The sequence below is a fragment of the Sciurus carolinensis genome, chromosome 6, assembly GCF_902686445.1.
Source record: "Sciurus carolinensis chromosome 6, mSciCar1.2, whole genome shotgun sequence".
Lineage (NCBI taxonomy): Eukaryota > Metazoa > Chordata > Mammalia > Rodentia > Sciuridae > Sciurus > Sciurus carolinensis.
The window spans coordinates 138,849,739-138,865,874 of record NC_062218.1 but is presented as its reverse complement, the minus strand read 5'-3'; the positions used below and the strand labels follow the sequence as shown (position 1 = coordinate 138,865,874).

Below are 16,136 nucleotides of genomic sequence, written 5' to 3'. Positions count from 1 at the left end.
CCAGTTTCCTCTCAGATGAGTAGGCAAGCTTTTGTCGTCCTAGCAGTTTTTGTTTCTGTTTGTTATTACGGCTATTATTGCTCTTGGAGTCCAGATTTACCTCCCCCCACTCCCCAGGGTTTATTTTATTTGAGTAATCAGGCAGAAAGCTGTAATAGTTTATTGTCATCTTGGGCATTAGATGACCTCACTTGAGCCAATAAAGGTAGTCACACAAAGATTTCCTGGAAAACACGTTAGATACAAAATATATACAGAATTTATGAAAGTAATCATATAAGGACTTCAAATATCTATTGCTATTTAACAAACTACCTCAGAACTCACTGACTTAAACTATTTTGTTATATCTCTCAATATTGAGAGTCAGAAATTTGGTAGGTATTTGACAATTCTTGACGTAACTTCAATAAAGATCATTTGGTGGTATCAGGTAGCAGGTGAACTGGACTGAAAGATTCTAGGCTGCTTCATTCCCATGCCTGGTGCCTTGGCTAGGAATGCTGAATATAATGAGTGCATAGTAGTCATAGGTTTAAATGATGGTTTGTCCAGCATGGCATCTGGGGTAGTTGGACTTCTGAGCTGAAGTTGCAAGGCTTTTTATGACCTCATGAGTTCTAAGACATGACTTAATCCTCACTCTGTAATTAAACAAGTCAATAAGGTTTGCAGAATTCAATAGAAGTTTTTGACTTTCTCTCTCATTTGAAAGAATAAGAATTTGTAATCGTTTTGGGGGTGTGTGTGTGATACTTGAGATTAAATGTAGGGCCACTTATCTATATTCCCAACCTTTTTTTATTTTGAGATAGGGTCTCACTAATTTTCTGAGTCTGGCCTCAAACTTGGAGATCCTCCTGCCTTACCCTCCTGAGTTGCTGGGATTATAGGCATGCACCACCATATCTGGCAAGAATTCATGACCTTCTTAGCATACCACATAAGATTATTGGAATTTTGTGTTTCTAATTGTTGCTTTTAGGAGAATGTCATTAGAGGCATGGCTCAGGGAATCTTTTCTATTTCCCTCCTATCTAAGGGAGAGTCTTTAGATTAGAAAGGTATATAACTCTTTTTTGGTGCATTTTTATAATAATTTTCCCTATATCAGTGATTTTATTCTAGGGGAACCACTCCCCAAGGACTTTCGGCAGTATCTGGAGACATTTTGGATTGTTGCAACTAGTGGGGAGGGTGCTACTGGTGTCTAGTGGATAAAGACCTAAGATGTTGCAAAATAGTACAAGGCACAGGCCAACCCCCTGCAACAAATAATTATATATGCCAAAATATCAATGTCACTGAGGTTGAGAAACCCTGCCCTGAAGCATCCTGCAAAGTTGGTACACTTATTGACACTTAGAAAAGTTAAGTGGTAGTTTTAAATACAGATCCCCCCCCCCCAAATTTTGTAGATATTATATAGTATGATATATATTTTATGTTGAGGTTGACTCATTAAGTATTTATGTTGGGACAAGTTACTGGATTAAATGAGATAAAACAATAATTCAGATTCTGCCTTGGTGGAGCTTATAAGAACCAGTGTCATAAATAATTATAATTTAAGGTAGCACTGAACTATCCCTAACAAAAGATTTAGAGACTGGTCTGTCTTCAAGATTACTTAATGCATCTGAGCTTTGATTTTTCATTTCCAAAGTAAGAATACTTGCCTCTTAGGATTGTAAAGAATAAAATGAGATATTTGTCAGTATATAGTATAATTTATAATTAGCATTCAAATGTCAGTGTTTTCAGCTGGGCATGGTGGCACATGCCTGTAATCCCAGTGGCTCTGGAGGCTAAAGACAGGAGGATTGCAAGTTTGAGGCCGACTTCAGCAGCTAAGCAAGGCCCTATGCAATTTAGTGAGACCCTATCTCAAAATAAAAAAGGCTGGGGAATGTGAGGCAGTGGTTAAGTGTCCCTGGGTTCAATCGCTAGTACCAAAAACAAACAAACAAACAAACAAACAAAAAAAACTAGCGAGAAAAAAGTTGTTTTCCATGTCAGAGACTTAAAATACAGTTGGAGTTTTATTTTAATCTAGAGAAGTTTTCTATCATCATTGATTTTTTTTTAAATACAATCATTCAAAAAGAGAACAGAGAATCTAAGAATATTGACCCAATATGAATCAAGTTTGTACACCAAAATAATCCATGTTCTTTAATGATGGATTAGTATTTTCTGTTTCTGAAATCGTCTTCATCATTATAATGTCATTATCAATGCTTTTCATTATTATACGCTTTCTTTTGAATACAAGGATGAAGATGTATTGCATTAGTTTTTTAAAATTGTCCATTGCTATTAAATCATCCTCCAATGTTTTAATATCCCCAGTGCCCAGTATATAGTAGTGCTTCATATCGTCCAGCAAATACAAACGTGATTGCTGTCAACAAAACAAATATTGACAAGGAAGAAACATTTATTGTACACTGCAAGTTTACTTCTATTTTCATACTTCCTTCTTGAACTTCTGTACAATACAGTTGGCATTAGGAAATAATGTTTCTCTGCCACTGTTCTGATTTGTTACTTATAAATTGCTACTGGTATCTACAACACGTTTATTGAAATCCTACATTCAAAATAGGTGCTGAAGTTCACTTCTGGTTAGGTGGTATGAGAGGAGGATATTGATTATTTGGTTTAATTCAAGAAAAGATATACAGAAAAAGAATTCTAAATATGTATGTTAGCTAGAGCTGTGGAGTATGGGGGATATATTAGAGGCAGTGCTGACCTTAAAGAGGGTTTGCAAATACCAGAAAAATCTTAAAAAGATGAAGATAACATGTTTTTCCCTTTGTCATCTTGAAGTTTTGTGTTATTTTAGCATGTATAGATGTTAAATAAAGTTTTAGGAAAATTTACGAGTTCCAAGTGCCTATAATATGATTTACATAAAGAGTTTAATGATTTTTCTTTTGGAAAAATACAAACTCATTCCGTCTAATTGCAACATACTGCTTCTGTGTACCCCAAAAGAACACAGGTCATTATAGCATCTACTTATTTGTAATTGATAGCATTGATATAATTTTGTTTCTTTTCATTTCCTCTTTAAAATTTCAAAAGTATTTCAGTTTATTTTCTAGAATTTTTTTTTTAAATCAGTGGAAGCAATTTTGGATGATTTACTTTTTAAAAAAATTATTTTTGATAAGGATGAGAAGAGCTCTATTTTTGTCCAAAACTTAAAATGTAAAATTCATCTTCTGGTACTCAGATATTCCAGTGACACATTATTATACGGGTCCCCATTGTTTTTATTTATAACACATTCGATTTATTTTGATTATTTTTATTTGTATAAAACTAATAAATACATTTGTTGAAATCTTTCAGAAAGCTCCTTCCCCCTTCTCATTTTTCCTTTTAACTTTATATAGGGTTTGACTACAGCTTTCTTTTTTTTGTACTCATCACTTCTGTCTGGAACTTAAAAGTTTTTCTCTGGATGTCAATCTTTAGCAAGAAAACTGAACAACTTTAAACTTGGGTGGTAGACACTGATACTTGGGAGAAATCTTGGTATCCTAATAACATCTCTCTTACATGATTATCAGTTATCTGTGCTAATAACAAGGTTAAACATTGATACTATAATTTGATATAAACTTTTGTATATGAAATGTACAAGATCTGCACTGTGATGAGCGACTATAGTTAAATCTGTTCAGGAGGATCATTTGAGCCCAGTAAAGTTTGAGGCCACCCTGAGCAACATAGCCAGAGCTTATCTCAAAAAGGGGGGGCGGGAAGCAGGGATGGGGGACAGTGTCAAGGTGAAGAAGTGTCAAACATCTAAGAGCACTCTTTAAAGAAAATGACATTTGAGATGTCATAGCAAATTAATATTGTATAAAGGTTTTTCCCAGCCCCAAAATAGTGGCAGCTGAAACTGCCTCATTTATTTGGGAGAAAATATCAAGTTAACAAGACTTAAGGCATTTGATTTGGCACAGAGCAAGTAGGAGTCAAATGTAAATTACAGTGATCTTTTTCCTCTCTGGGGATGAGTCTGAAACACAGTATTACAGCCTGGTCTCCACCTTGCCTTGTTCCACCTCCAGATAAGTGAATTCAGTTTGTACTTAGCTGGCTTTCGCATCTCCAGGGGAGTGATATGGAATTCCTTGCCTGTCCAAAAAATGTGAATTGCACATACTTCTCATTCACTAAGCCTTTTTAATTACCTCCTCTCATCCTTTCTTACACAAAACACTTGGCAGGTGTTTCAGGAGTAACTAGATAATGAATAGGCATTCCCTTCTAAAACTTGATCCTCTGATATTCAAGATCTTCCATACTAAAAGGAGAAAACCTGATTAAAATCAATTTATTATATGAATATATTTCATTTGTAATTAATAACTGATAGAGCAACCAAGTTAGAACTCTTCAACTATCTACTGAAAACTTTCTGTGCTGTTAATCTTAGTGTATGCTGTAGACATAAAAATTATATATACATTTAAATTGCTTTTGAGGAAACTATGCCCTTGCCATCAAAAGGAAAAATTTAATTGGCTTAAGTATTTTTTAACTGCACATTGGTACTAATCATGCTTCATTTTCCCTTTTAACTATAAATTTTAATAAACAGACTCCTGTGTTTTTTATGTGTGCTGCTCCATCTAAGAGAAACAAACTTAACCAGAAAATAATCTTCATACACCTGCTAAGGTGAACATCAGAGATGCTTATTTCTGTTCAGGTCTCTGGGTGAAGAAGAAAAAAAGAATATAATAATAGTGATTGTAAAAGTAGCAACAGTAATTACAAATTAGTGGTTATTATACATTTGTGTATGTGTGTGTGTGTGTATGTGTGTGTGTATGTGTGCGCGCGCGCGTACATATGCAGATTTGGTGCTATTCTAAGCAATTAAATTTATATTTATTCATTTAATCCTCACATAAACCTTTGAGGTATATATTATAAACCTTTGAGGTATATATTCCTTTAGGTGCTGGGGTTGAACCCAAGGTTATATTACCATAGAGGTACATTCCCAGACCTTTTTATTTTTTTTTTGCAACAGGGTCTCACTAAGTTACTGAAGGTTTCACTAAGTTTCTGAAGCTGGTCTTGAACTTGTGATCCTCCTTCCTCTGCCTCCCCAGTAACTGGGGTTACAAGTATGTACCACTGTGCCTTGCTTATAAATTCCATTTTATAGAATAGCAAAATGGGACCTACAAAAGTTAAGTAACTTGCCTAAGGTCATACAACTAGGGAGTGGAGGAATTCAGAATTGAGACTTAGGCCTTCTAATTTCTGCATCTTAAGTTAAGCTTTCACCTACACACTGGTGTTCAGTATGAATGAATGTATACTATCCATGTGGTTCAAGAATCCTAAGCCAGAGGATTAATTTAAAATTTATACTTGAATTCTAACCATGTATTTATCTAATAGTTACTTGTAAAAAAAAAAAAAAATTGAACTTGTGAACTGTGCTTGTGGATATCTAAGCAGTAGCAAAAGCAAATTGTCTTTAGGGATGCATCTTCAAAGAGCACTGGATTTACCCAGGAAAAACAAAACCTCAATCAGGGTGAATCCATAATAAAATAACTACAAGGAAACAGTCCAGCTCAGCAGTGGAATTATAGTAATACAAACTTTGAATATTGCATCAACCAAAAATTATAATCATCTAGCAGTGATGGTCAAAAGGTATTGAGGATAGGTGGTCATGTTATAAAAGAGACATTCTAATCTATTTTAACAGGAAGATAGGAGGTCTAAAGTCTAAAATGATACTTTGTAAAATAGCAACAGGTATCTTACAATCATAAAAATAAAGAACTTGGTAAGCTAAAAATGGTTCCCACTAACAAATGTGGGTAGATAGGTCAGAGATCTCCTTCCGTTTATTTAGCAGCATACTGGAGATTGAACCCAGAGGTACTCTACCACTGAACCATACTATGCCAGTTCGTTCATTTTCTTCTTTTCTTTTCTCTCCCTCCCTCCCTCCCTCCATTCATTCATTCATTCATTCCTATCCAGATAGGACTTTCCTAAGTTGCCCAGATTATCCTGAAACTTGAGATCCTCCTGCCTCACCCTCTCAAGTAGCTGATATTACAGGCATGTACTACCATTCTGTACCCAGCTGAGATTTGCCTTTTTAATAGACTTTTTAAAATTAATTGATTACAAAATTATGTGCTTTACTGTATTCTTTTGAATAATGTAAAGTTTTGTTAAAATGTAAGAAGGCATTTTAATGAGTGGTTTTATTCAGAGAATTGGAAGGAGTAGGATAGAATTTGAATATGGATTGCTTGGTACATAGTGTGTGATGGTGCTACTCATCAAGAAAGGTAACATAAAATTAGATGGAGGAAAAAGACAATGAATTCAGTTTTGCACATGTATTTTTGTGGTGACTGTGAGACTACAAGTGATGTTCAGTAGCAGGTGGCTATAAATGTATAGACCTGGGAGAGAAGTTTAGAAAAGTAATAGATTTCAATTCATCAATCAATAAACTGAGATCATCTGTATCACATAATCTGTATTTCTAACTCTAGGTAGCTAAGCAGGGGCATAGGGAGAGTATATAAACAGATGGAAAAGGGATAGAGAGAAAATGGAAAAGAGAAGAAAGAGTAAATGAAAAGGAAGAGGGAAATGTTGTTAAAGAGACGGGAGTAGCCAGTTGTGTGGCTATTCTGTGGTCCAGCTGCTTGGGATGCCGAGGCAGGGGGATTGCAAGTTCAAGACCAGCCTGGGCAACTTAGACCCTGTCTGAAAATAAAAAATAAAGAAGTCTGGGGATGTAGTTCCAGGTTCAGTCCCCAGAAACACACACACACACACACACACACACACATACACACACACGAGAAAGAAAGGGAAAAATGACTTATTCCACAAAGTATGAGTAGTAGAGAATGTGCAAGCAGTTTTCATGAATATTAACTTTCCTCTCTGTTAGTTGGCTTTCCAGTACTAAAGCAAACTACCTGAGATATTCAGCTTATAAAAAGAAAAGGTTTAGTGGACTGGGGTTGTAGCTCAGTGGTAGAGTGCTTGCCTCACATGTGTAAGGCACTGGGTTTGATCCTTGGTGCCACATGTAAATAAATAAAAAATAAAGGTATTGTGTCCATCTATAACTAAAAATATTTTTTAAAGAAAAAGAAAAGGTTTATTTTGGCTTACAGTTTTAGAGATCAGTTCATGATCATTTGACCCCACTGCTTTGAACCTGTGGTGAGGCAGCACAGGCTCACTCACCTCATGGTCAGAAGCAAAAGAGAGAAAGAGGAAGGGTCAGGGTTTCCTAAATATCCTTCGGGGAAGTGCCCCCAATGACCTAATGACCTCCCACTAAGCCCCACCTCCCATTATCACTCTCCTGGGGACCAAACCTTTAACACCTAGACTTTGTGGGGCATTAAATGTCCAAATTATAGCAGTTTTTTTTTTTTTTTCCCCAAATTACTCTTTCAGGTTAGAGCTATATTCTCTTATGTTCCCTACTGTAATGTTAGGTTTATGTTTGGTATTAAATACTTTAGTTCTGAGTGGGAAAAGGAAGATGTCAAAAAGTAAAAGCCTAAGTAGATTGTGAAATGTTACCTCATTACAACTTCTACAATATTATGTATTATGTATGTTTTGAGGTTGTAGGGGATTAATCCTAAGGCTTTGCTAGGTAGATAGGCAGGTAGGTGCTGTACCCCTGAGCTATTCCAAGCCCCGCCCTAAAATACTAATGTACTAATTGATGTAAACCAAACCAAGACTATAATGGGATAATAGGCATATAGGCTGGGATGAGCACAGCCTTCTTAGGATAAAGCCCTTTAAGCTGTGATAAAAATTGAGATTTTGACTACATAAGATATTAAGGCTCTTACATTAGAGCTAAAGACAAAGGTAAAAACAAATATTGATGCAGCGTAATAGTCTGCAAAACCTGTATGTTGAAAACTATAAAACTTTGCTTATGTTACCTTCTTGAATTAGAACATTCAATAGTTAAAAATATAATTCTTCTCAAAATAATGGAATAAATGCAGTTCCACTCAGTCCCAAAGAGGTTTTTTATAGAAATTGACTGGTATAGTAATATATATATATATATATAGATCTGCAAAAGAGCTAGAAAATACAAAGCAATCTTGATTAATAAGAATAAAATTGGGAGACTTATTAGTACCTAACTTTAAGTCTTGCTGTAATGGTACTGGTGTAGGATGAACAAAAAGACCCTATAATACAATAGCCTAGAAATAGATCCAAATTTGCAGTCATTTGATTTTCAATAAAGGTGCACAATCAATCCAATAGGAAAAGGATATTTTTCAGTAAGTAAGCCAGAACAGCTGGATATTCATATCAAAATAATAATCATTAGCCTTTACCAACAATAATTTTTTAAAATTAAAAATAGATCATAGGACTGGGATTGTGGCTCAGTGGTAGAGCACTTGCCTAGCATGTGTGAGGCACTAGATTCGATTCTCAGCACTGCATACAAATAAATAAAGGTTCATTAACAACTAATAGAAATATTTTTAAAAAATAGATTATATGACTGAGGTTGTGACTCAGTGGTAGAATGCTTGCCTAACTGTGAGGTACTGGTTTGATTCTCAGCATCACATTTAAAATATAAAAAATAAATAAAGGTCCATGAACAACTTAAAAAATAGATTATAGATGTAGGATTAAACCTAATAATTCTAGAAGAAGGTACAAGAAATCTTTGTGATTTGGGGACTATGCAGAAATTTCTGAGAATACAAAAAGCACAGATCAGAAAAGATAGAATTGATACATTAGATTGTGTTAAAATTAACTTAAACATGTCAAGAACTGTTATTAGGAAAGAGACCAGGAAAAAATAATAAATAATAAATAATAAATGCATTGGACAAAGAACTTGTTCTAGAATATATAGAGTGCAATATATAGAGTGCAACAGCTCAATTAGAAAATGGGTAAAATATCTGAACACACATAACTAAAGAAGTTACAACAGTGTCCAACAAACAAATGAAAAAATACCATTAGTTATTAGGAAAGTGCAAATTAAAACCACAACAAAATACTGCTTTATACCCACCAGAATGACTAATGTTAAAAAGTCTGACAATACAAAGTATTAGTAGAATATGAAGCATCTGGAGGTCTCATACTTTGCTGGCAGGAAAGCAAAGTATGAAAACTGATTTAGAAAATTGGTGGACTTAAAAAAGTAAAACTTATACTGTACCTACAATATGACCTATTATTTCCATTCCTAGGTATTTTTCCCAGAAGAAATAAAAACATATGTGTATACAAACAGTACACATAATGTTCATAGTAGCTATAATTTAAATAGCCAGAAAGCTGGAAAAATTTAATACCCACCAACAAATGAATGGATGTATAAAGTGTACACTATCTGTATAATGGAAGTTTACCCAGCAGTAAAAAAGAATGGAGCCCTAATGATGGTGGGGCGGGGGTACATTTTGTGTGATCGCACTTAAATGAATCTAACCTATGGAAAAGACAAATCAGTCATTTCAAATACAAGAAAAACAATTATCTTTCATTTTTCCATAATTACATGCATTCCTGTGCCTTTTATAACTGAGTTCAGGGAACAATGGTTTGTTGAACTTTGATTAACCACAGAAAAGTAGATCTGTGGTAAGTACATCATTTGGAAAGATGATCTAAAAACGAGTTTGTTTCAGAAGGATCTTGTAACACCAATTTCTTTTCTTTCTTTTTTTTTGTGGGGGGGTACTGAGGATTGAACACAGGGGCACTTTACTATTGGCCACATCCCCAGCTCTTTTTATATTTTATTTTGAGGCAGTGTCTCACTTAAGTCGCTTAAGGCCTCACAAAGTTGTTGAGGCTGGCCTTAAACTTGTGATCCTCTTGCCTTAGCCTCCAGGTCACTGGGATTATAGGCATGTACCATGATGCCAGGCCTACAAATCAGTTTCAAAGAACCATTTCAAAATTTGAAACAGTTGGTGCTAGTGCAGCCATGAATAACTTTGTTGGTAATTCATGGTTATTGATAAATGATTTTTGTTTTTCTTGCAGAAATGTCTTTCACATTTGATAGAACTTTACCCCCCATAATAATTTTACTCTGTCCTTCAAAATCTGTAGAATGTTATTTTTTACTTGATTCCCTGATCTTTACCAATTCATTATAATCAACTATGAATGGTTAGTATTTACTTCTTACATCTTATTTGAAATTTTGATCATTTAAAAATAAATATATAGAAGATTGTACAATACATAAATATACTGTTTAATTCATAAATTATAAAACAAATAAATACCCTTATGGCTGCCACCCAAATCAAGAGGTGGAAGAGTGAGGTGTGACTGAGTGGTAGACACTTGCTTGCCTGGCATACCCAGCACTGCAAGAAACAAAAAGGAAAACGAAAATAGGACATTGTCGCATTCCAGGAGCTCTTACATATATCTCTTCCTGTTTGGAATCCCTGCCTAAGCCCTCTTCTGACTTCTATTATAATAATTCTACTTTTTTTTTTGTTCATTTTGAGGATTGAACCCAGGGGTGCTTAACCACTGAGCCACATCCCCAACCCTTTTAAAAAATATTTTATTTAGAGACAGGGCCTCTGCTGAGGCTGGTTTTGAACTCGAAATTCTCCTGCCTCAGCCCTCCCCCGCCTCCAGCCACTGGGATCACAGGTGCGTGCCCCTGTGCCCATCTCTGCTTTACTTTTATACCTGTCTCCATCTCCAAACAAAATACTTCAGTTCAACCTGTTTTTGAAATTCATGGAGATGTGTTCATTACATGTATATTGTTTTGTGTCATCTTTCTCTTGAGAACATGTGAGCATCATCTATATTGCATAAAGCTGTCCTTCATTTTCATTTGTATGAATATACCATAATTCACTTTTTAAAATTTTATTTTTCTTCTTGTTAGATTTTTAGGCTATTTCTGAAAACTTTTCGTTAAGCCAGGCACAGTAGCATGTGCCTTTAGTCCCAGCTATTCAGGAGACTGGGGACAGAGGATCACTTGAACCCAGAAATTCAAGACCAGCCTTAAACAAACAAACAAAAGATTTTCCATCAAATTATAATTTTTTGTTACATTGTTCTTCTAATTGCTATTTTAATTCTAATAACAAATATGACATCTTATATCAATAGCTCTTTATAACATATACAGTACCTTTATATGTATCATGTAAATGAAGCCCTCATTTCAGACTTGTGAAATTGTCAGGGTAGCATTCTATTTTGTAACTGAGAAAACTGCTAGAGCTCGTCCCTTGCAAACATTCTTTCTAAAAATTACCAAAGTACCCTATACTTTTAAAATTTTTTGGATAGCAAAAGGAGTATCATTCTACAATAACATTATCATCTACACTTGACTTTAAACACAGCTGAACACATGCCACAGATCTTTTATTTCAAACTCTGAATACTGAACTTTTCAGTCAGGTTCATGCAAACTAAGCATGCTCACTTCCTGAACTGAGTTAAAATATTTCAGAATTTTAAAAAACCCATAATTTAAGAAATTACCTGGTTAAAGATACGTCCCATTGTCCAGTTTTTCGGATCAACACTTTATTATTTTTTTCTTTGAAAATGGACTTTAAAAGTGCTTACATTAAATTGTAGCTAAAATGTAATTTCTTTAAATTTTTAGCAGCAAGACTATTTCATACACTAGTAGACTAATATCTTGTAGTTTTTGACTTGTAGGTGGGGAAAATGAGGAGGAGGGGCAGCTGATGTTGGTTAATATTTTGACCAGAGAATACTCACTCTTGTTATATACATTATTCTCATGTTGATCGCATTTGTAATCAAAAGACTGAGCTTTTAAGAAGCTCTGCTTGTCACTAGCTGACTGGCATTGACTAATTTACTTCAAACTTTATAATTTACTTCTAACTTCGCTATGTTTAAAGTTCCTTCCTTTTGTAAAAACTTGTCTTGAGTCTCTGAGTCAGTGAAATATCTCAGTACTGTAGACAGTCTGACCCTTTATTTCCGTGTGGAATGTGCTGAGCTATGTTTAAAGCCAAGTTTAGATGTTTATGTTATTAAAGAGTGATACTCCTTTTGCTATCTAGAGTTTTTTTGTTTATGTTTTTTAAATAGACACATTTTAAACCACTCAGTTCAAGAAATGGAAGTAACTGCCACTATAATTATTATTAGTTGGAATGTTGATTTGTGTGTATGTGTGTGTGTGTGTGTGTGTGTGTAATTTCAGTAGTCCCTGTAGGTGCCTATAAATGTTTTAGATTGTGCTTCCTTTTTCTTTTTTTTATTTCTTTTTTGGCACTGATAATTAAACACAGGGGCACTCTACCACTGAGCTACATCCCCAGTCTTTTTTATTTTGAGACAGGGTTTTGCTAAGTTGCTGAGTTTGGCCTTGAACTTGGGAATCCTCCTACCTCAGCCTCCAGAGTCACTGGGAATACAGGTGTGTACTACCTTGCCTGTCTAGATTTATACACTCTTGAAAAATAAATTAGAAAAGGAAATTTGTTGAGGAATTTAAGATAGAATGTAAAAATAACACATTCCAAGTCATGTTTGAAACATGATCCATATATTAACAAATAACCAGTGGAGTTGCAAACATCTCCTGGGTTTGAAAATACTATCACCCAAAAGATGAATCTACATCATGCACAGCCATAGAAACGAAAAGTTATATCCCATTTGCGTACAGTGAATCAAAATGCAGTCTGTAAAAATAAAAAACAAGAAAATAAATAAAAGAAATACATAGACACACAGATTATTGTACTTAAAGTTTTTTTTTTTTTCTTTTTTTAGTTATAAGTGGCCACAGTACCTTTACTTTATTTTTATGTGGTGCTGAGGATCTCGTACCCAGGTCCTCATGCGTGCTAAGTGAGAGCACTCTACTTCTGAGCCACAGTCCCAACCCAGATTATTGTATTTTAAATAGTCATTCTTTAAACTATACATTAAGAGGAAGTATTGTAAATATCATTCTTACATGAGAATGGGGAAGTGCTCATTTTAAAATTCACAAAATAAATAGCTTTAATGAGAAGGAAATTTGAACTTGGGAAAATGTGGGAGTGATAAAATATTTTGGATTGTAAAGTAGAAATCCATTAAGTTTAAGTTTTAAACAGAAAAATCATTTAGTTACAACAAGGGAAGAAAGTTATAATGTGTCCCAATGTAAAATTAATATTTAAAGGTAGTTTTTTCAGGGTAATTTATATGTAAACGAGAAAGTGATATTGATGGAATAAAATAAACAGATTTGCAAACTTCAGATTAACTCCATATTTGTTTGTGTAGAATAATAATGAGCAAAAAGAATTTTCAGTTTCCAGCAAAGGTGTATTTGTTTTCACAGAATCCTTAAAAAGAGATTTCATTTCACACAATTACTTTTTAATGGGGGCTGGTACTGGGAATTGAACTCAGGGGCATTAGACCACTGAGCCACACCCCCAGCCCTATTTTGTATTTTATTTAGAGACAGAGTCTCACTGAGTTTAGCGCCTTGCTTTTGTTGAGGCCGACTTTGAACTCGATATCCTCCTGCACCGCTGGGATTACAGGCGTGCACCACAGTGTCCAACTTATAATATGGTTTTTAATGGTTTGTAGTGGGCACACCTTATAAATGTATGAGGTTTCTTTAAAAATGAATATATGATTTGTGCTTCTCCATTTTTGACAAAAATGTTAACATCTTTGTATGATCAAATGAAGACCTCTTTGATCTTTTCAAGGATGGCTGCTTTTCTTTACTCTGCCTACCTTTTTAAACTTTATATCCATTCTTCTTGTAAACATTGCCTCTACTTGTTGGCTCTATTAATTAGCTTTCACTTACATATCAAGCCAATTTAATCTGATTTTTGCCCATGTTTCTTTACTTTGGTGGCCAGGGCCACCAAATATCTTTTTGCTAGGTAATCCAGGGAACAGTTCTATCACAATGGCAGTTAATCCTGTTACCTACTTCTTCCTGAAAAAAAGACTCCAGTGATACCACATTTAACTGCTTTTCCTTTTTTCCTCTCATTCTGATAATACCCAAACCTCTTCATAGACTTCTTTTTCTCTGCTTGCCACAATAATGCAGTTATTTCTCAGTTTTCTGTTAAGACCTCTTTGCTTCTCATGCTGCTGTTTCCCCTAGATTGTCGTCATTGCTTCAGTCATTCTGCTGAAGCAGATCCGCTGCCGATTCTGAAACTTCTCTTGGCTTCAGATCTGTATATCTAGTTGTCTGCTGGACATCTCAAGTTTAACTTCAGGTTAAAGAGGGAGAGATGTTGCCTCACAAAACCAAACTTCAGGTGCATAGGTGAAACTGGTCTTAGGGATAACTGGAACCACTTTGGACTTTCTCTAGTCCTTTGTCTTTGCTTATCAGTATTAATATCCCAGAAGTTTCTCTTTCTCTTTTTTTTTTTTTTTTTTTTTGTGGTGCTGGGAATTGAACTCAGGGTCTTGTGTATACTAGGCAAGTGCTCAACCACTAGCTACATTCACCATGTCTTCTACATGAGAGTGAATTAGGACTTACTGAAGTCATCCTTAAATTCAACAGTGGACAGTTGTAAATCCAAGGTAGGTCCACTTTGTCCAGTTCCAGATAGAAAATTGCCTGACAAGGATTCTGTTTGTTGTGACAGGGCGTGCAATGTTTTGACTGACATTCATTCTGGTGGTGATATTAGTGGGGTTGGAGATATACTGACTCATTTCACAGAAGGAAACTAACTTAACCCCTGTCTACCTTCTGTGTGTAATTCTAATTTCAGTGGATAAAGTGATAGATAATTGTAAGTTTTTGATGGACTATACCTGCTTGATTATTCTCTTAAAGTTGATTGCTGTCACTTACTGTGGTGGTTGTCTTTGAGAACTGAAGAAACATGAAAATGATGATGATCAGTGTTTCTCCTTGGAATCAGACTTATGTACAGTAATCATAATGTTCTAATTAGTGATTTGAAATAATTAAGGTAATACTTTTACATTTAAAATAGAATTCGCCATGAAGGCAAGGTTTCTGTAACCATATAGCATTTGACACTCTAGAGTTAATTAAAAGATAATTTGTTGAATGACTATGCATTTGTTAAAAATCTTGATTTTCAATGTTTACTCTTTTGGGTAATATTTACTCTTAATTTTATCACAAATTTAAGAAATAAGAACTTCCAAGGGTAAATAAAGTTAACTTACTTTCACTTTTTCTTTTTTTTTTCCCTAGATTACCTGTTATAGACCCTGGGTCAGGAGAGCAGTTTTGTATCTTCCTGCTGATTCAGAAACAAGCCTCTGTAGGACCCCAAGCAAAGAAAAGGAAACAATCTGACCTTTTCTTATACTGACTGTATATAATATACTTGACTTCTAAGAACAAAGACACAGTGAAATACAATTTTTGTTTTGATTGAATATTCATCACATTTTGGAGCTTCCTGAACTGAGATTTGGAACCTCCGTTGGTGCTTATTTATACCTTGGACTGTAAGCATGAGTGAATTCTGGTTGTGTTTCAACTGCTGTATTGCAGAACAGCCTCAGCCTGTAAGTATGAAGTCCTGTTTATATAAATTGGGTGGGCTGCTTATTAAACATACCACACGTCCTCACATTGAGACTTGGGACCCTCAGAGTGATTGCAAGGCAATTCTAGGGGTGTTGCCAAGAGTAGTTCAGTGGAACTCTGAACATCTGTTTGAAAAAAGAGATGTGAATGTGATTTGAGTAAATGTATCAAGAACTGTGCTAGATCATTGTACACAACTGCCTCTGCACAACTGTTTTCTACACATAGACAGCTTCTGGAGGAGCAGTAAGAGGAAAAGGAGATAATAGCCTGAGGCCAAATAGCCAAGTCAGCCTTTGAAATCAGTGGGTGGAAGATGGTGGCGGCCAAATTCCCTTCACATTCTTCTCAACATACCATCTCATTTTTCTCACAGCAACTTTCTGAGGAAGATGCCATTATCCTTATTTTTCAGTTGATACTGTATTTTTTTTAGTTGAAAGAGGTTTAGCATTTTTTGCCTGTAGTCTTAGGGATGATTAAGTGATTAAGTGGTCTTGGTTGA

General features: G+C 34.9%; 1 protein-coding gene across 3 annotated transcripts in view; it reads left to right on the top strand.

Annotated features, from left to right (window-relative positions):
- The window catches only part of Cdc42se2 (CDC42 small effector 2), a 95,700-nt gene that overhangs the window by 46,262 nt on the left and 33,302 nt on the right, over window positions 1–16,136 (top strand). For all 3 annotated transcript variants that reach the window (XM_047556579.1, XM_047556580.1, XM_047556581.1), the window contains one exon: window positions 15,290–15,609. In XM_047556579.1, coding sequence (XP_047412535.1) covers window positions 15,556–15,609 — 54 coding nt within the window. In that variant the 5' untranslated portion in view covers window positions 15,290–15,555. The remainder of the gene's footprint in view (window positions 1–15,289; window positions 15,610–16,136) is intronic.